The sequence below is a fragment of the Rhineura floridana genome, chromosome 2 (assembly GCF_030035675.1).
Source record: "Rhineura floridana isolate rRhiFlo1 chromosome 2, rRhiFlo1.hap2, whole genome shotgun sequence".
Taxonomy (NCBI): domain Eukaryota; kingdom Metazoa; phylum Chordata; class Lepidosauria; order Squamata; family Rhineuridae; genus Rhineura; species Rhineura floridana.
Window position 1 is genome coordinate 207,334,687 of NC_084481.1, and position 21,991 is coordinate 207,356,677.

At 40.5% G+C, this 21,991-nt stretch overlaps 1 protein-coding gene across 2 annotated transcripts in view; it reads right to left on the reverse strand.

Annotated features, from left to right (window-relative positions):
• BTBD7 (BTB domain containing 7) overlaps positions 1–21,991 on the reverse strand; it is a 100,430-nt gene that overhangs the window by 52,574 nt on the left and 25,865 nt on the right. For both annotated transcript variants that reach the window (XM_061612011.1, XM_061612012.1), the window contains exons 2-3: positions 13,120–13,308; positions 4,878–5,957 (exon numbers count right to left, since the gene is read on the reverse strand). In XM_061612011.1, coding sequence (XP_061467995.1) covers positions 4,878–5,957; positions 13,120–13,201 — 1,162 coding nt within the window. In that variant the 5' untranslated portion in view covers positions 13,202–13,308. The remainder of the gene's footprint in view (positions 1–4,877; positions 5,958–13,119; positions 13,309–21,991) is intronic.

Below are 21,991 nucleotides of genomic sequence, written 5' to 3' on the forward strand. Positions count from 1 at the left end.
GGATGGACCGTTGGATGACCATTGTCAAAGGCATGCTAAAGGAGAATAAAGAGCCTGCAAAGAAGCTAAATAATTTCTGTCGTCACTATGGAAAATGTAGGGCCAATACCTGAGTTACAAAGAACATTTTCAGGAAGGGAGTCTGAGGAACCAAAGCAAATAATGGTGACAACAGGCAAAGTTCAAAGGTTCAGAAAAAGGGTAAGCAGAATTATCAAGGGGATGAAGCAACTCCCTTATGAGGAAAGGTTGCAGCATTTGGGGGCTTTTTAGTTTAAAGAAAATATGAGTAAGAAGTTACATGACAGAAGTGTATAAAATTATGCATGGTATAGAGAAAGTGGGTAGAGAAAATCTTTTCTCCCTCTCTCATAATGCTAGAACTTGTGGACATCCTCTGAAGCTGAATGTTGGAAGATTCAGAATAGAGAAAAGAAAATAATTTCTTCACGCAGCACACAGTTAGCTTTATTTATTTGTCTATTACTTTTGATTTAGTATATATTAAGTCCAGATTATTTTAATGTAATATTGAATGTTACCCTATGTTTACTGATTGTTGGTTTCGTTTTATTGTTCCCCTATCTCCCAATGGTATGTGTTTTGATAGCGTGAAATGTTTTATTGTGAACCATTTTGGGCATAGTTTACTGTGGAAAAGTGGAATATAACAAAACTTAAACGTAATGTTACAAGGTCACCAGTGTGTGTGTGCGCGCACTTTAAAATAATTCCAAAACTTAAACATATTGTTACAAGGTCACCTCTCTCTGTGTGTGCACCCTTTAACTAAAATAATCCCATAATCCTTGTGTGGCTCTCTGTAGCCTCACCAGCTGCCCACACTTTCTGCATAACATTCTCCAAAGGGAAGACCTGTAATACTGTGCCCAAAGAGTTCACAACAAGCATTTAATACATACTATTAGGGGGAGTGGGGGAATACCAATACTACACTGAAAGCATCTAGACTTAGCAAAGAGCTTAGTTCAAGGAAGGGGGTGTCAAGCCCCAACTCCCCCAGGAGGAGCAGAGAGAGGAGTCGGTCGAGCCCCACCTTCCCGATAGATCAGGGAGAGGAGCCAGAGGATGGATGAGGTTTTCAAGGGCACTGAAGGAGGGGGTGAAGTTGACAGCCCGCCAGTTCCCACGGACAGTCCTCCGGTCAACGCAGAGCTCACTCAACATACAAGCGCCCCAACAGAGCCGTTGGGGGATGACCTCACATGCGTGCCAACTCCACCACCCCCAGGACACCCCACCTGGCACTTCAAATGCTTCCCCGCCTCCTGAAGTTGAGCCGGCACCTAGCAAGCCTGCACTGTCAGATGAGCAGGCGGAGGCTCGACCCCCCTCGCTCTGTGCAAGATGCTCAGAAGGTGGAACTTCAAAGGAGTCAGAGATTACGGGTAAAGACCTTTCTTATTTAAGGCGGCGCCCCCCTGATTGGGGTGCTGAGTCAACTTACTCCACATGCTGCAGAGCATGCTTAGGTAAGTAGTGAGTCAGCATAGAGAGGTCTACGAAGCGCACTGCTTTCGATGCAACTGTTACTCTAATAAAACAAGAATTAATTCCAGTCTCGCCTTTATCTTGTCTCTCGGACTCTGGGCTGGACAGGGGGAGACTTCAAGCTGCTCTCAGGCACTCCAAAAGGCAGCCTCTCCAACTGCCCATGGGTCCTCCCATTGGGAAATTCAGTCCATGAAGTATTGATAGCCAGTGAGGCTGTGGGGAGCCACCTCAAGGCTCACCTGGGGATTTTTTTAAAAAAAGTTAACACATATGTACTCCTCAGCCACCTAATGACGTCAAGACATTTATATTGTTTTATCACTTATTTGCCAACCTGGGGTCCTTTTTGAGGAAGGGCAGGATATAAATTCAATAAATCTTATCATTATTATTATTTGTTGTGCCAAACACCTGAAAGTTTCTCAGAAATCATACAACACACACACAGACAGGCAGAAACGAAACAACAGTTTAGTGGCTTCCCCTATGATAAAAGTACTACATCATTTAGAGATTTTTTTTTTAAGGAGGGGAAAAAATATAAAAAAATCATTTAATAGCTTCCATGAATTATGGGGCAAAATGTTATTTGAAATAAAACTCAAATGAAATGTATGCTGATGTTATAGATGACGAATTACAGGTTCAAAAGTAGGGACATTTCAGACATTCCCATAACAACTAAAATTTCCCCCTGCTTTGGTGTTTCCACTAATAGATGACCATCATTCAGAAGAGAAATAGTCAGTTGGCAGCATGCAGTCCACATTAGAGTGACGCCAGGGATTCCTTAAATCAGCCCCTGAAACAGGACTCCAGGTAGTCACACACTCTCCCAGTGCAAGTACATTCACATCCGCCCCAGATTCAGAAAACCCTTTAGTGAGATCTGTTCCTTCATACAGAAAACTGCATTTTTTTAAAGAAAAAGATGCATCTTTTTAAATGATGAGTATCCCTGTTCTATTGCACAGAATTCTTTTGTTCACCAAATTGGATGCTCAAAACAAGAACAAAACCTGGTTGGCCAGTGATGTGTCCAAAGTGATCAAATTCTAGCGAGCTGTTCAACATTCAATTTAAAAATAGCACTTCCTTGCATGTTTCAAACATAGCATTTTATTCTCACTAGCCTTTCCCCTGAAGCGCTGCAACCAGTTCTATAGCTTTGTAAATGCTTCCTCGCTGGTATAATTTCCAAAGGGTTAGCCTGTTGCATCAGAAACAAACAATATTGTGGCACCCTAAAGATGAACAAATAACGCATAAGCCTCCATGGACTAGCATCTACTAAAAAACAAACATTATGAAGATGGTGCCCAAGCTTTTCACTACCAACACTCATTCTACCCACAGCATAGAATACCGTCATTCAAGTAGGATTTGAGCTGTTGCTACTAGGTTTTGTGTTGAATTCCCAAGCATTGGTCAATTGTAAAATGCATGAAGGATGGGCCTAATTCCTAATCTGAGTGCTGTGTACCTAAATCTTCACACAGTAACATTCTATCATCAAAGAACCCTAAAGTCATGGCATAACACTGTAATCTCTGCAACTAAAATGATGAAGATCCACTCCCTACTTCACTCTGTGCTACAGCAGCAGCTCTACTTCAGAAAACTCTGCAATCTGATGAGGAACATGTTGCGGTACTGTTAAACCCAAGAACCCTAGGAAAATGGAACAGCAATTAACACTACAATTCACAAGCGCTAGACAGCAAATGTTTGCTTCCAAATCTTCCCTAGGACTATAAAATGGTCTCTCAGCACAGCATGCTTCCCACAGGGTCATCTCACATAAGCTTAATAAAAAAAGTCTTCTGTGGTTTTAAATTTGCATAACTGGCATCGAATTTGCATTCTTGAGAACCTCCAGTGAAGTTGGTAGACAATATTTAAAAACATGCAAGGATTTCTGTGAAAGGCTCATTTTTTAAAAAAAATAAAACAACTAGCCTTGATTTTTCCCTAACACAATGTTTTGTGCCCCAAGTAATGTGTATGTGGGGGAGTTTCTAAACTCCTATTACAAAATAAAGTAATTTAGCAAAACATTTGGTTGGATGCAAAAGACCAGCGAAAGGAACATATCCAGTAGTGCTGTTTCTACACAGACATTAGGTATGTACAAATTCTTTCACAAGTAGAAAAAACTTTTACAGTGGAATCCTATACATGTTTATTTGGAAGCAAGTCCTGCAGTATTCAGTGGGGCTTACTCACAGACACACGTTTAGGATTGCAGCCTTAGTTTCACATTTCTTGTTCAACATTCTAACACAAGGTCATGTGCGTGTGAAAGGAACTATGGATCCAATTCATATAAAATAAATTCTCTTGATTTACATAAGCTATCTTGAAATGCAGTTTCTTATGTGAAGAACAGATCTCATTAGTTGGTTTTCTGAAGTCAAAACAAAGCCATTTTTACAGTGTGAAAAACACCTCCATTTTGTTCAAAAAGCAGATGGCCAAGTACGATTCTATCAAACCTCTTGAAATTAAAGATGTTTTGGAGGTACTGTGCTTCCAAGAGAGCTGCTGAATCACATGCTCACTTTTTTGAGAGTGGCTGCAGCTTAGTGGTAGAGTATCTACTTTCAGTGCAGAACGCCCCAGGTTAATTCCTGCTATGTCTAGGTAGGGATGGGAAAGGCTCCTGCCTGAAACCCCACAAAGCAGCTGCCAGTTAGTGTGAACAATCCAGAGTTAAATGGACTCATGGGCTAACTTGGCAAAGGGCAGCTTTCCATGTTCCAATGGATGTTATTGTATATTCTTTAGGAAATGTTTAGTTGATTAGTCTTGTCAGTTGAAGAGCTCCTGTCAGGAAGCAGGTACCTCTAATATATATCCATGCAATTACTTACAAAAGCCACAAGTGACTGGTGCCATCTTACAAGAGGCATTATCCTTCTTTCTTTCATACACACATGCACACACACCTGGGAGAATTGTGCCTGTTGCAACACATACATGCGTGATATAAAAGCAAAGGAATTATCCTTTTCCTTCAGATGTACTGTTTTTACTCAGCTTTATACAAATTAAGGCTGCAATCCTATGAACATTTATCTGGGAGCAAGTTTCACTGAACACAGTGCAAACTGCTTCTGAGTAATATATGCCTAAGAGAGAACTTAATCAATTAACTGTACAAGTTTTATTGAGGATTGTTTTAATCAACTGACAATTCCAATGTTGACACCCCTACTGAAAGATGGCTATAGCACAGCCTTCAATGTGTGAAATTATAGTCAAGAAAATTCTCTCAACAAGGGGGGGGGGGAGGACCATAAAAACTGCATTTAGATTTAAGTAGGGGAACATGTTCTGAAAGAAATAAAATTACTACATACCTTGCGCAAGCATACTGAACTCCAAGAAAAGCGCAATGTGGTAAAGTTCCATAGCTTCTTCAGCCCTCGTCATGTTTGGCTTTCCTGCTACAAGAGCCTGAACTTCACTTAAACTCCCCACTGAGGGGCTGCTGTGCAAAATAGAGAGGTCCACCAAATCTGTATACATACAGTTTAAAATTACTCTCACATATTTTTTTGGTATGATTGACTCATCCAGTATAATCCTTGTTGGAGTCCTTAGCGTTCTATCTGTGATTTCTTCACCAGTCCGTATCCTTCGCTGCAGTAGATGGCGGAAAAAAGGGGACCGTGATGAAATTACAGCTTTGTGTGCTCTGAGCTCCTCATCTAAGCAGTTCTGACTTCCACCATAAGCTTCAACTAGTTCAGAGTCAGATGAAAAGCTGAGAACCACGTCATAATAACACATATAGTCCAACAGCCCTCGCATATCAACATCTAAAGAATTTGGTGTTCCAAATTCCTCACTAAGCTGCATGAGGATGTCAACATTTTGAAATCTTGAGTCCTCCATTCCAAATTCTCCTGTGTACAGATAGTGCAACAAAGCAGAGAACATGGGCAGGTCTATGCCAGCTGTGTTGATATCCATTATAATCTCTGCACCATATTCTGGTGAAGAAGAAAGCAGGGTCTTAAAAAACGGGCACCTTGCAGCCAAAATTGCACAATGCACAGGAAAGCAAGTCTCTTGAAATATTAAATCTACATCCGTACAGTATTTAAACTCATACAGTTCAGCCATGTCTTTCTGCAACGTTCTTGCTTCTGGTCTTGCCAAACTAGCTTGCAGAGAAAGCTCTTTTAAGGCTAACGTTCCTTCATACTCTTCCACTAACGCATTGACATCTCTAACATCCCAGCCTGAGAGAAGCTCACGCATCTGCTTGGCATGATCGGCAGACCGGCTAGACTTTCGGCGCTTAATAAACTTCTTTTTGAGAGTGGCAAGGCCAGAACTTTTCTTTTTCTTATCTTGAGGTTTCTCGTGGCCATGGTCGAGGCTATACAGTTTGGATTCACAGCCATAGCCTTGATGGGAATAGGAGGATGTTCCTGAAAGAGAAAGGAGAGTTGTGTGTAATTAAAGCATGAATCTAATATGGAAAAGTATGAAATGCACGAGTGTTCCATTATTATGCTAGCACTTTTTCAAAACAATTATCCTGAACATATCCAAGTGACTTAATAACACACTGCCAAAAAGAAAGACTTCTATAAAAGCACAAAGTAGGGCATAAGCAGTAGAAAACCTAAAGAAGTCAACTATCCTGGACTCAAAAGTGGTAACACACACGGAAATAACTTTAGGTTGGTAGACTTCAACTTTTTCAGATCTTGGACCCACATTTAGCCCAAACCTGCAACACAGATATCATTTTTTAAAAAAACATTGAATGTTTCCATTTCTTTCTCATCAGACCCCCCTCTCCTTTTTCCAATTCTTTTAGAAAGGAAACAGCACTAGTGCTGCTGTTGCCAGCCATCAGGACTATCTTAGACCAGAGCGGTACCAAGCCATCAATTGAAGACCAGTGCCTAAGACCAGCCTTTCCCAACCTTTGGGTCCCCAGATATGGCTGGGCTACACTTCCCATCATTCCTGAGCAATTGGTCATGCTGGCTGGGACTGATGGGAGTTGCAGTCCAACAACATCTGGGGACACAAAGGTTGGGAAAGGCTGCCTTAGATGATAGGAATCTCTCTTTAAAAAGAACAAAGTTTAGTCCCCTCCTTTTTGCATCAGCTATGAAAAAGAGAATTGACCTGAAACTGTAATAGTTTATCTGGAATATGTGACTAAGTGGAAAAATCCTAGTCGTCCTGTGGTTTTACTATTTGTATCAATTTTATGTCTTTTCATTCTCCCATTTCTGGGGATTAGCCATGGTTGCCAGTCATGCAATATCTTGTGGAAAGTAAACACAGTGAGCTATCTTACAAAAGATGAATTTTAAAAACATAATTACTGTGTTCTGCTGGCACCACTTAGCAACTTTCTGAACAATTCAGAAGCCCTTCTTTTCTTCTATGCACATGACCTTCTGTGTAAGCCTGGCATCAAAAACTTGAGGCTAATTCCTAAAACATCATGCTAACACCTAAAATTTTCAAGTATTTATAGCCCCATGACAGACCTAGAAAGCACTTCTGTCAAACTTTTTGTAGCTTGAAACAAAATGAAGTGTGTTTACTGTTTACATAAATATACCGTAACTGGTTAAATCAGTGCCATGGCCTCTCCAACACTGGAGGCATTTAAGAGGCAGATGGACAGGCACCTGTTGGGTATCCTTTAATTCGGATTCCTGCATTCAGCAGGGGGTTGGACTCAAAAGAGGCAGACTCCTCCACAGAATCGTTGTGGGTGGTGATACCATGCCCCAGGAGGGACTTAATACTGGGAACGATCTATCGTCCCCCTGATCAAAATGCTCAGGGAGACCTTGAGATGAGATATGAAATTGAGGAAGCATCCAAACTAGGAAATGTGGTAGTAATGGGTGACTTCAACTACCCGGACATAGACTGGCTGCATATGTGTTCCAGTCATGACAAAGAAGCAAAGTTTCTAGATATTCTAAATGACTATTCCCTAGACCAGTTGGTCATGGAACCGACCAGAGGGACGGCAACCCTGGACTTAATCCTCAGTGGGGACCGGGACCTGGTGCGAGATGTAAGTGTTGTTGAACCGATTGGGAGCAGTGACCACAGTGCTATTAAATTAAACATACATGTAAATGGCCAATTGCCAAGAAAATCCAACACGGTCACATTTGACTTCAAAAGAGGAAACTTCACAAAAATGAGCGGATTGGTAAAAAGAAAGCTGAAAAACAAAGTCCAGAGGGTCACATCACTCGAAAATGCTTGGAAGTTGTTTAAAAACACTATATTAGAAGCTCAACTGGAGTGCATACCGCAGATCAGAAAAGGTACCGCCAGGGCCAAGAAGATGCCAGCATGGTTAACGAGCAAAGTCAAGGAAGCTCTTAGAGGCAAAAAGTCTTCCTTCAGAAAATGGAAGTCTTGTCCGAATGAAGAAAATAAAAAAGAACACAAACTCTGGCAAAAGAAATGCAAGAAGACAATAAGGGATGCTAAAAAAGAATTTGAGGAGCACATTGCTAAGAACATAAAAACCAACAACAAAAAATTCTATAAATACATTCAAAGCAGGAGACCATCTAGGGAGACAATTGGACCCTTGGATGAGAAGGGAGTCAAAGGTGTACTAAAGAACGATAAGGAGATTGCAGAGAAGCTAAATGAATTCTTTGCATCTGTCTTCACAGTGGAAGATATAGGGCAGATCCCTGAACCTGAACTAACATTTGCAGGAAGGGATTCTGAGGAACTAAGACAAATAGTGGTAACGAGAGAGGAAGTTCTAAGCTTAATGGACAATATAAAAACTGACAAATCACCGGGCCCGGATGGCATCCACCCGAGAGTTCTCAAAGAACTCAAAGGTGAAATTGCTGATCTGCTAACTAAAATATGTAACTTGTCCCTCGGGTCCTCCTCCGTGCCTGAGGACTGGAAAGTGGCAAATGTAACACCAATCTTCAAAAAGGGATCCAGAGGGGATCCCGGAAATTACAGGCCAGTTAGCTTAACTTCTGTCCCTGGAAAACTGGTAGAAAGTATGATTAAAGCTAGATTAACTAAGCACATAGAAGAACAAGTCTTGCTGAAGCAGAGCCAGCATGGCTTCTGCAAGGGAAAGTCCTGTCTCAGTAACCTATTAGAATTCTTTGAGAGTGTCAACAAGCATATAGATAGAGGTGATCCAGTGGACATAGTGTACTTAGACTTTCAAAAAGCGTTTGACAAGGTACCTCACCAAAGGCTTCTGAGGAAGCTTAGCAGTCATGGAATAAGAGGAGAGGTCCTCTTGCGGATAAGGAATTGGTTAAGAAGCAGAAAGCAGAGAGTAGGAATAAACGGACAGTTCTCCCAATGGAGGGCTGTAGAAAGTGGAGTCCCTCAAGGATCGGTATTGGGACCTGTACTTTTCAACTTGTTCATTAATGACCTAGAATTAGGAGTGAGCAGTGAAGTGGCCAAGTTTGCTGACGACACTAAATTGTTCAGGGTTGTTAAAACAAAAAGGGATTGCGAAGAGCTCCAAAAAGACCTCTCCAAACTGAGTGAATGGGTAGAAAAATGGCAAATGCAATTCAATATAAACAAGTGTAAAATTATGCATATTGGAGCAAAAAATCTTAATTTCACATATACGCTCATGGGGTCTGAACTGGCGGTGACCGACCAGGAGAGAGACCTCGGGGTTGTAGTGGACAGCACGATGAAAATGTCGACCCAGTGTGCGGCAGCTGTGAAAAAGGCAAATTCCATGCTAGCGATAATTAGGAAAGGTATTGAAAATAAAACAGCCGATATCATAATGCCGTTGTATAAATCTATGGTGCGGCCGCATTTGGAATACTGTGTACAGTTCTGGTCGCCTCATCTCAAAAATAATATTATAGAGTTGGAAAAGGTTCAGAAGAGGGCAACCAGAATGATCAAGGGGATGGAGCGACCCCCTTACAAGGAAAGGTTGCAGCATTTGGGGCTTTTTAGTTTAGAGAAAAGGCGGGTCAGAGGAGACATGATAGAAGTGTATAAAATTATGCATGGCATTGAGAAAGTGGATAGAGAAAAGTTCTTTTCCCTCTCTCATAATACTAGAACTCGTGGACATTCAAAGAAGCTGAATGTTGGAAGATTCAGGACAGACAAAAGGAAGTACTTCTTTACTCAGCGCATAGTTAAACTATGGAATTTGCTCCCACAAGATGCAGTAATGGCCACCAGCTTGGATGGCTTTAAAAGAAGATTAGACAAATTCATGGAGGACAGGGCTATCAATGGCTACTAGCCATGATGGCTGTGCTCTGCCACCCTAGTCAGAGGCAGCATGCTTCTGAAAACCAGTTGCCAGAAGCCTCAGGAGGGGAGAGTGTTCTTGCACTCGGGTCCTGCTTGCGGGCTTCCCCCAGGCACCTGGTTGGCCACTGTGAGAACAGGATGCTGGACTAGATGGGCCACTGGCCTGATCCAGAAGGCTCTTCTTATGTTCTTATGTTCTTAATGGCCTTATAGGCCCCTTCCAACTCTATGATTCTATGATTCTTCTATTCCTCATGTGACGGTTTCCTTCAACTTCTGTACTGCTTTTACACTCCTGTGTGCTTTTGCATAAGTATTAAATGCCTAGCTCCTGACTCCACAAAGTTCTAATCCACTAGCCAAGACTATTTTTCATAGCTGCCACCACCTTAAGGTGTCCTGGATAGCCCCAAAACAGAAACACAAGTTGCGGGATGCAAGGCTTAAACCGCTATTTGACTTAGCCAAGATTCTGGACCTTCTTGCTTATTTAGGCATGAAGTCAGGTGTATAATCAAGCAGTGTTAAGATAACTGTCTTAACAACATGAGTGAAATCTAATACTGACATCTAGCTGGTAAGAACTCTTTCAAAAATAAAGGAATGTTAGATAGAAGCAGATAGAAACAACAAAAATAGACAAATCTCACTTACGCAAAATCCGTTCTATGGTGGATTGGATACTAATATGGAGCAGGAACTCAAACTTATAAGTGCCAAAAAGCCATTTTTTTCTAAACTATTTCAAATATAGAATCAACAACAAAATGCCACACTATATAGCCCAAGGAGAATGGATAAAAAAGCAAGATACACACCCTTGATCTACCTCCTGTTTAAAACAAACTACAAAATTTGGCAAAAGCGTTGCTCCACCTCTATAAAGTGAACCAATAATTATTGCTAGAGGGAGGTCATGTGAAAGGCCAATCAAGGCAAGTCAGGGATGACACTGTTACATTTGTCACTGTTACACTGATGACATTTATTACAATGGGAGGACATCATAGTTCCATGAGATGTGTTTGCACAACAAGAAGATAATGAGGAAAGCATAATCAATTAGATTTTGACCACTGAGACATCCAATGAAGAGGAGCTGCCAGCTTCACCTATGTGTGTTGTCCAGCCAACTGCACATGTTGCATCTAACTCTGAATAAAATATTAATGATATATTTAAAGTGTGGCCTATAATAACGTCATACTAAGTCAAATCTCCTGAAGTCAGTCTGGCAGCAGCTATTATCATTCACATTGGGGAGTCCAGGACAGAACAGAATGTCTACCACATACCATGCTAGGTAACAAAACAAATTAACATTTCAACCTGGGCGGTCCAGGAGGATAGGGCAACTGTGTGACAAACAGGATTAGATTACTAAATTACACTAATTTGCTAGTTTTGCTGAGTTAGGGATTTTATCAGGGATGGCTCTCAACATGGCCAAAAAGGCCACTCCATCACATTATGTTATGTTGTAGTAGAAAACTAATCTCTAGTTGTAATCTGTTCATGTCTCACACAAGCTTTAAACAAATCTGATTTGTTTACATATAAAACTTTTACACAAATTAAGAACCAAGAAAATAACTCTATGGCGTCTTACATTTCCATACAACAAAACTTTTTGATCTGTCCTGACATCCATTTTAAAGCTACCCTGCAAGCACAAATTAATTCATAGTTCATTTCCCACTTTAGATGGATTTGTATCCAGTTTAATCCCACAAGTGGGTTATAACTGTCTAAGGGAAAGCATGAAAAATATATACATAAAAGTCCAACTGCTTCATCCTGAGGCCATGACTCTAAAAGGCATGTTAGATTCTTTCAAAAAATGCTCCAGAGAACAATGAACAAAAAAATAGGCTTGCTGGAAGTTACAAAGTATTCAGGTAGCAAATGAGGCTTCAAGGGGAGCCTCCACAGGCTTTAGGGTTAATCCCCAAGATTCACCTTGAGCAAGAACAATCTTGCTGAGGAAGTCTGGTGGGCTGACAATGAGACATTACATTGATAATGTACTGTCAGAAGCAAAATGACAAAATCATGGAGTTCTAACACCAAACTTTCAGCAAGCTTCGTTTCTAATTCTGAAATTTTCAGTCTTTTACCAGCTTCCAATCACGCAGGAGGAAAAAAACTTATTTTGGTTAAATGTCTCTTATCTGATTTGCCTTTTTCTTTTGTGGCAGCAGAGAAACTAGCAGAACGCTGTGAACTTTAGAACAACTTCCATGTACAACAGCCTATATATGCTGCTGAGCAAATCATCTTTAAAGGGGAGATGACTGCCCAATAAAGCTAAATTGAGCCCCGTTCACTTCTATTTCTAATTCACATATACTTTACTTACAATGTCAGAATGTCTGTCTTACTACAAGTAAAGAGGGAAACACTGAATAGCAACTATCAGCTTAAGTAGCAAACCTTTTAGTAAAATATTACTCTTTGTTTTTGACACATCTTGTGTTAGCAAAAAATATAATTTTGTACCAGTGTTTATTTTAAAATGAAAACTTTGGCATAATATATTGATGAAGGTGAAAGTATTCCCTTGAAAAATTATTCTATTTAACAACATAGTGAATACTGTGAACACAGGTAATTGAGAGATTGTCAAAAATTACCTTTTATTCACTTTTAGGCTTTTACATTGCTGTTTCACAGGTTTTCGGCTGTGTTTTTGTTTTAATGTTGTCGGGTTTTTTAGACTGTACACTGCTTAGAGATTTTTGAAATATTAAGTGGTACATAAATGCTTTTTTATAAAAACAAAGCTTCTCTTCATGAGGTTTAGAGACTGAGTACACAAGGAGAGGGCCATCACAGCTGTGGCCCCCAATTATGGAATGCTTTCCCGATACAAACATTAATAACTTTTCAGTACCAAATACCTTGTTTGCCCAGTCTTCATAAGATTTTGTTGTTTGCTGATGAAATATTCTTAATTTAGTGCTGAAAGAATTTTAACCTCTGCTGGTTGGATTCGTGTTTTAACCTTATGAGATTGCTCTCATGGTTTTACATCAGCAAATATGTTTTGAGTTACATTGTGCTGCCTTGCTTTTAGTGTTTGAGTCTATTTTATGACTCTCTTAAGCCATTTTATTTGTTCATTGCTCAGAGAACATTGTTATAGAACTCAGAAATATAATAAATGGAAATTCTGTGAATCCACAAAAGCCATAGCACCCAACTATTTCAGATCTATTTAACATGCCAGTCTTCAATACAGATACTGAAAAAAGACCTATCCTTGGAAATGTGCAAACTAAAACTTAAAGACAGGAGGGAAATATCAAAGCTTACCTATGAATGTCTGTTGAGCCTGAGAATTTCCCCCTATCCTTGGGGAACACGAATGAGGGTAGTTTGAAGCATTAGCACCCATTTTCTTCAGTCACTCAGGCATTCCACTTGCTGGCTCATCAGCGCACAGTTCCATAATCCATTATACAACTTCAAGGCATGGTTCAAACGGGTCCTTTGCCTTCATTTCTGCACAAAAAATAATAATCATAATCATTACTATCTTCCCAGGTACAGAGCTGTACTTAGCTTAATTCAGGAAGAGAACATCCATTATGACAGATGCCAGGGGGGAAAAAACTTATTTAGAACAGAAAAACAAAGTCACCAATGCTGCTGCACTTAACAGGCTGGAAGTCCAATCCTATGAATATTTGCTCAGAACTAAGTCTTATTGTATTTAATGGGGCTGTGTGTCTGTCCGTCCGTCGGTCACTATATCTGTCAGCCTAAGCTATCTTATGAGATTGCTATGGAGGAAAAAGCTATGTTCACCACCTTAAGATACTTGGAGAAAAAGTCAGGTTATAAATGTAATGAAGTGCTGTAGAGGGAACAGCTCTAACTCAGAGTCCGTATGCTGAAAATATTTCATCAGCGAGTAAGAGCTATTCTATTCAACTCAGGCCTTCCTAGGCCTTTGGTGTCATAACCCCAGTTTTAATTGTTCTTTAAATACAGCACATATAAATGTTTATAGTAATGAGTTTTTGTACATTGTCTTAAGCTATTATGCGGTACACTACCTTGGTTAACTTCTGTTTTAAAGGATGTATTTGGGTTTTAATAAAAAAATCATTATGAGAGGGCAGCCATTCCCTTGTGCAATGGCCAAGGAAAGAAGAGAAATAAGGCGACCATCAATTTTGCTGGGAGATCAGCTGCACCTGGCCCTTCCCTCCCTCAACCATCACCTGGCAGCAGCCATTCCACCAGGCTAAAGTACAGGGACAGGAGAGAGGCAGGGCCACTCCACTGGCTAGGTTGAGAAACTAAGCGAGTTCTGGCTCCTCTTCCTGAAAGGCTTCCATTCCAGCTGGTCATCTTAAGAATTTAGGATCTGAACAGGGTGGTTCATGACAGATGCTCTTGGAGGTCACTGATTCATAGGGTCGCCATAAGTCGTAGTTGACTTGGAGGCACATAACAACAACAAAACTAAGAACTACTGCTTGACTCTGATTGTTTTTTTCCTCCTTCCCAATGGCTCTTCTTTTTGTGTTGTAACTTTTAGATGGTAAGCCTGAGGGCGGGGATGGGATTGTCTTATTACTGATCTTTGTAAGCCATTATGGGAGCAGTTTTCAGTACAAGAGCAGGACAAAAATGTTTCTAATCAACACATTCACTATGAGTTTTCTGTTAGTGAGTCTTCAATCATTAAACCACTTTTACCATAAAAACAAAGTTGTTGGTAAATAGGTTGACTTGTCTGCTAATTAATTTTGCATTATTATTATTATTTATTATTATTGCCTGCCCGTCACCCAAGGTCCCAGGGCTGGTCACAACAGATTTAAAATACATCATTATGAGCAACCTAAAATCACATCACAAAAACTAGGGTGGGTCCTAAAAACAACACTCAAGTGTCAAAGGCCAGGGTAAAGAAGTGCATCACTTTTTCAAACACTAAAAAAAAAAATTGATACACAATGGTTAAGGAAATGTTTGAGGAAATTTCAATTCCTATAAATTATGCAGGTTCAGTGGTTATATGCACAAAAGGTGCTGTTTAAATCTACTTACACTGCAAAGATGAGACTACTGTACCGTGTTCTATGTGTGGCTACCCTTGGGCTTTGTTCAGAAGCTGCAACTGGTGCAGAATGCTACGGCTAAGCAATTTACAGGTGCACCTTACATCACGCATCTAGTACCTCGAAGAAACTGCACTGGTTGCCAATTTGTTATTGAGCTAAGTTTAAAGTTCTGTTATTGACTTAAGGCCTTTAAACAACTTGACCTAAGTTGTTAAGGGCTTTAAGTTATCTAAGATAATGCCTTCTTCCACAGGAACCTACCAAAGCAATAGTATCTTTAGAGGAGTCCTTGTGGTGCCTCAGCCTAATCTTCTTCATCTGGCAATAACCAGCAAAAGGGGTCTCTCTGCAGTGGCACCTGGGCTGTGGAACAATCTCCTGTCAGAGATCTGGCAGGCATACTCAGTACTGAGTTCCACCAGCAATTAAAAAAATATTTGTTCCCCCAGGCATTTGTGGATTCCTGATGATTGGCTTGCTTACTGTGTTTACTGTGCTTATTATGCGACTTATTTTGTATATTCCAATTTGCTTTAACATAATATTGTTTTAATAAAGCTGCACAATACTTTGGTACCCACATAAAAAGCAGCATGGAAATTATTTTATAAATAAAATAAAGAAAAAATAGAGATGCATGTGGTTGGGAATCAACGTAACATAGCTGCAATATGTGTTGTGCAGCATGTAGGATCTTGTACATGAAGCGATGAAGGTACTCCCTTCCCTGTAACACTGAGTCTAGGGAGTTGGGTGCATGACAGGGTGAGTAAATTGGCAGAGATCTTGAGATATCGTGCAGTTCTGGGCACAAGACCCTACCCCAAGCCATGCACATGAGCAAGTAAGAAATCTCTCTGGCAATGAGTCATCACTTTTTGTTGGATGCTGGGCCTTTCCTGCCTACAGAAAAACATTGATTAAAGTAATTCACTGAGGTTCTATTAAAATGGACTACTGACACCAATGCTGTGATATAGACATGATCATTTCACCCTCTTCCAGGAAAGCACAACTTTATGTTTTCCCAAAGGCAATATACCATATCGCATCATAAGCTGCTTTCTATATTTACAAGAGTTTGTCAATTATCAGGGCTGGGGGGGAGAAAAGTACTTATGATCCACCTCTACACATTGGCTGGGCTGGGTGGCTGGGGGACAATGCTACAAATCAGTGTGTTTCTCATACTACATAGGATCTTTCCAGCCACCTCAATGTTCCATGAGAAAATGTTTTTTAAAACTTACAATAGTCTGAAAGGTAAACAATTGGGAGGAAATGTAAATATTCTTATATGCTAACACCAAATGTTTGAAATTATTCTTTTTTTCCCCGTAAGTAAATCTGTTACATGTGGACTTCTTATTTGATCTGTTTCCCACCTTGCCTCCACAATCATGCCAATTAGCCTTTCTTCTTAATTTTGGGCTGTATTTGGCTGAGATGAAACAAATTATTTAAAAAAGGTCTGCATACATGTAAAAAAACTCTATAATTTAGGAGGGGGTATTTGACCCCAGCTACACTGAAAACCCCAACTGCAATATTTCATATAAGTTGGGTTTACCCATTAATTAAAATATTTTGGGAGTCTGTATTGACAGAAATAAACACCATCCTTGGTCAGGACCTCCCTAGATACTGTTTTGAAACAATATTTAGGTATCTCAAGAGCATAATTTCAGAAGACAACCAAGAGATTATAACTTATTAATAGCAGCAAAAATATTAAATTGGAAAGACTTTAAAAATCCTCTTCCGCCATCAATAAATTTCTGGTTTTCCAGAGTTTTAGGAATGCTTATATGACCAAACTCACAAACTAGGAGAAAGCTAGAACTACAAATATGTAGAGCAGAGCTTGGAAAAGTTACTTTTTTGAACTACAACTCCCAATCCAGTGGCCATGCTGGCTGGGGCTGATGGGAGTTGTAGTTCAAAAAAGTAACTTTTCCAAGCTCTGATGTTGAGTACTATTGTGCCCTGGAAGATTCTACAACAAAGGCTCTTACCATATATGGAGCGAGAAATGCCAGACGTCCAAGCTGGATTTAGAAAGGGAAGAGGCACCAGAGATCATATCGCAAACATACATTGGATAATGGAACGGACCAAGGAATTTCAGAAGAAAATCACCCTGTGCTTTATAGATTACAGCAAAGCCTTTGACTGTGTAGATCAGGAAAAACTATGGAATGCTTTAAAAAAAGTGGGGGTGCCACAGCATCTGACTGTCCTGATGCACACCTATACTCTGCACAAGGGGGCTACTGTAAGGACAGAATATGGAGAAACTGATTGGTTCCCAATCGTAAAGGGTGTGAGACGGGTGTATTTTATCACCCTATTTATTTAAACTATACGCAGAACATATCATACGGAAAGTGGGATTCGACCAAGATGAAAGAGGTGTGAAAATTGGAGGGAGAAATATTAAAAAATTACGATATGCGGACGATACCATACTACTAGCAGAAACCAGTAATGATTTGAAACGAATGCTGATGAAAGTTAAAGAGGAAAACACAAAAGCAGGACTACAGCTGAATGTCAAGAAGACTAAAGTAATGACAACAGAAGATTTATGTAACTTTAAAGTTGACAATGAGGACATTGAACTTGTCAGGAATTATCAATACCTTGGCACAATCATTAACCAAAATGAAGGCAATAGTCAAGAAATCAGAAGAAGGCTAGGACTAGGGAGCGCAGCTATGAGACAACTAGAAAAGGTCCTCAAATGCAAAGATGTATCCCTGAACACTAAAGTCAGGATCATTCAGACCATGGTATTCCCAATCTCTATGCATGGATGTGAAAGTTAGACAGTGAAAAAAACAGGTAAGAGAAAAATCAACTCATTTGAAATGGGGTGTTGGAGGAGAGCTTTGCGCATACCATGGACTGTGAAAAAGAAAAATAATTGGGTGTTAGAACAAATTAAACTAGAACTATCACTAGAAGATAAAACGATGAAACTGAGGTTATCTTACTTTGGACACATAAGAGAAGACATGATTCATTAGAAAAGATAATAATGCTGGGAAAAACAGCAGGGAGTAGAAAAAGAGGAAGGCCAATCAAGAGATGGATTGATTCTATAAAGGAAGCCACAGACCTGAACTTACAAGATCTGAACAGGGTGGTTCATGATAGATGCTCTTGGAGGTCACAGATTCATAGGGTCGCTATAAGTCGCAGTTGACTTGGAGGCACATAACAACAACTCCCCCCAATGCCTCAACTAGAAATGTGGCTGCCCCACCTAAGAAGGAAGGTTGGCTTGGGGGGTGCACAACGTAACAAAGAAAATCTTCATGCCTCTTCAACGCAATTAAGCCCCAGACCTTTCCTCTGCAATCACCTTGGTTGGGCAGCTCACACTTCCCTCCTCAAATTAAGGGATTAAGGCAGCAACCCTATGTACGCTTATCTGGGAGTAAGCCTCACTGAACACAATGGGGCTTAATTCCATGTAAGTATGTGCTGATAGGGAAGGGCGGGGGCCTGATGACAATTTCTGGCTTGGCTACGAAGGCCAGCCAGCATTTAGGTAACGCAGCTTTTGAAGAAACTAAATGGAGGGAAGCATACACATAAAAATGTATCTGCTTATCTGCAAGATTTCCTTCAGCTCCAGATCCGAAACCCTTATTTCAAAGTTATCATTTACCACACACCATGTCTGGTAAAGTCAAATGTGCTTGATCCTCTAAAAATGCAATGGCAGCACCCAGAAATTTAGACCATTCTCTCAGTATTGTAAAATCGGCAGCATAAAAAAACCCAAACAGTACTGATGCTGAGGAATCTGAAGTATTTATCCAGCCCTAGCAGTCATGTTTAAAAGTTATCCTCCTTCAGTTTTTGGAAAAAGAACAAACCTCAGCTAATATTTTTCCACTGACTTCTAAGATTATGGTTATATATTCATAGATACTCACTTTTACTGCTAATTAAAGTATGAGGATGTGGCAGCTCCTCCCAAACAAATACAATACTCAGCGGAAAACAAATGTACATGCTTGCGCAACAATAAACATGCAAATGACTCTTTCCAAATTCTTAACAGTCTTTGAATTTGGTATTTTAAAAATTAGTTGTAAGCCAAACAACAGGAAACCTCATTTGGGAAATATGAACTTAAGTAGGGGAGACAAACTGTAAGCAGTCTACACCTAGGTCTGCAGTACAAGAAACATCTCAATAGTTCCCACCACTCCTCACAACTTTAGAACATCTAAGAAAACTAGCATTAATCTGAGGCATCTGGGCTTATAGCCAGGAGTCTTTAATTTAACAAAAACTCTGTGAGCAAACTGGGCTTTGAGTAAAAGCCATGGTTTTGTGTACGAGTTTCTTCTCAACGCCCAGCATTTTCATACCATTTTCTACTGGAGGACTTAAAGAGATTAAATGACAAGGTGCAAAACAAAAAAATGCAGCCAAATACTTCAAACTTTTCCTTCTTCCGGAAAGAAACTGGGCATTCTCAGCAGAAGACTGAAGTAGCCAAAATCTTCAGAATATGCAAGGATTTTTAATGTGTGAATTAATGTTATTTAGATAGATGGATTTTCAATGTTACAATAATGTGGAAGTCAAAGGAAGTGAAAAGCAATCCAGATGCACTATACTAGATCATATATTGCAAAGGTTTTTTTTCTGTTATGAACTGTTTATTAACTTCTTAATAAATTACAAAACATGTTTGTATCATGTTCTTCTAAAAGAGTATGTCCGGAGGCTTCTCACTCTCCCTCCCCCCCCATCGGGCTCCACCTTTGGGACCATCGCAAGGCAAACCGGCGGCTCCAGGGCCAGAACTGCCATCCCACCGCCATCATAAGGAGGAGCCCTGGCTTCCGCGGGCTAAGAGGGCCGCGCCACACCCAGAACTATGGGGATAGGACTATGACTGAGAGAGTGTGGCTAGCCTTGCAAAGTAGCCCAATGCCTATAACACCTATTTTGCCAAAGTGAGGGGGCAGGTAGTTTGTGTTAACATTGAATTGTATTACAAATTGTATTGTTTTTATTGTTTATTGTTTTATTGATGTATTATTGATGTTTTATTGGTGTATTTTTATATTTTTGTAAGCCGCCTTGAGGGCCTTTTGGCCGGAAGGAGGGGTAGAAATATTAAAATCCTTGGAAGAGGGCATGATGCCATCAACTCTCAAGGAGGTAATAAAACCAATCTTAAAGAAGCCCTCCTTGGATATTTTGGACGTTGTTTGGTTCTTTTATTGTTTGTTTGTTTTTGTTTCTTGATTTATTGTATTTATTGTATTTATACACTGTGCTTGTTTTATCTTTTGTACACCGCCCAGAGAGCCTTCGGGCTTAGGGCGGTATATAAATTAAATTAAATAAAAAAAATTAAATAAATTATAATCGTTTAAAATCTTACTACCTTTCCACCATACCTGCCCCCACTCCCTTGCAATGTAAATATGGTAAAACACAAATCTGCCAAGGTGGGGGCCACTAGATATCACCTTGCCCTCTCAATTGTGGTGTGCCACAGGGCTCTATCCTCTCTCTCATGCTATTTAATATCTATATGAAGCCGCTGGGGACAATCATTAGGAGATTTGGGCTGCAGTGTCACCAATATGCGGATGACACTCAGCTCTATCTCTCATTTAAATCTTCGCCAGAGTTGGCTGTGGAGACCATGTCCAAGTGCCTGGAATCTGTGAGTGGATGGATGGGAAAGAACAGGTTGAAGCTGAATCCCGGTAAGACTGAGGTGCTACTTGTGGGAGACAAGGGAAGGTTGGGAGATGTTGACCTGATGTTCAATGGGGTGAGATTACCCCTAAAGGACCAGGTCCACAGCCTTGGGGTTGTTCTTGATTCCAAGCTGTCCATGGAGGCTCAGATTTCGGCAGTGAGCCGGGCAGCTTGGTATCAATTACACCTCATTCGTTGGCTGCAACCCCACCTCCCTGTTCATCAGCTCCCACTGGTAGTACATGCCCTGGTCACCTCTCATTTAGACTACTGTAATGCGCTCTACGTGGGGTTACCCTTGAAAACGGTCCAGAAATTGCAACTTATACAAAATGCTGCGGCTCGACTACTCACAAATTGTCGCCGCCGAGAACACATCACCCCAGTGTTGTTCGATCTGCACTGGCTTCCAGTTATTTTCCGGGCTCAATTCAAGGTGTTGGTATTAACCTTTAAATCCCTATACGGTTTCGGCCCAGTTTACCTGATGGAGCGCCTCCAGCGCCACCAATTATGCCGCCCGACAAGATCAGCCACTCAGGACCTTCTCTCAGTCCCACCAACTAAAACAGCTAGGTTGGTGGGGACTAGAGAGAGGGCATTTTCAGTGGCGGCCCCCACTCTCTGGAATTCCCTCCCATATGATCTTCGGCATGCCCCTTCCCTGAACGTATTCCGCAAAGCCTTGAAGACCTGGCTCTTCAGACAGGCCTTTGGGACTTCCGGGGAGGGCTAATTTTTAGGACAAATTGCCTATTACTGTGAACTGTTACTATTTTACTGTCATGTTGTATTCTATTTGTATTTTATTGTGATGCATCATTGCAATTGCATTGTACGTCGCCTAGAGTGGCCATCGGCCAGATAGGCGACACACAAATTAAATTATTATTATTATTATTATTAATAATAATAATATTAATAATATTAATAGGATGAAGCCCATGAGCCTGGTTATGATAAGGCCGACTAGCCACCCAAGGATATGGGAAGCTGCAAATAGATTGTATATTCTTGGAACTTTAGACACATGTTCCCAAAAAGTTGGTGACTACTGCAGTAGACTTTTGAATTGAGCAAATCAAGAAGAATCAGAGAAGTATTATTTTTTAATGAAAATTTCTAAGTATAAACCAAATAGCACTGGCCACCATTTGCAAGCCTCTTTCATGACCTGACTGAATTTCTGATTACACCCAGGCAAACACCCAGAATTCCAAGATGCCAGAGGGATGTTCAGACATTATATTCAATGAGTGTACATTTTGTCTACCCCTGTATACAGTAATACAGCTGGTATAGCACAGTGGGGAGGAGCGCCTGGCTGGGAGTCTAGTGTCTGTGAGTTCAAATCCCTGCTCGTGTCT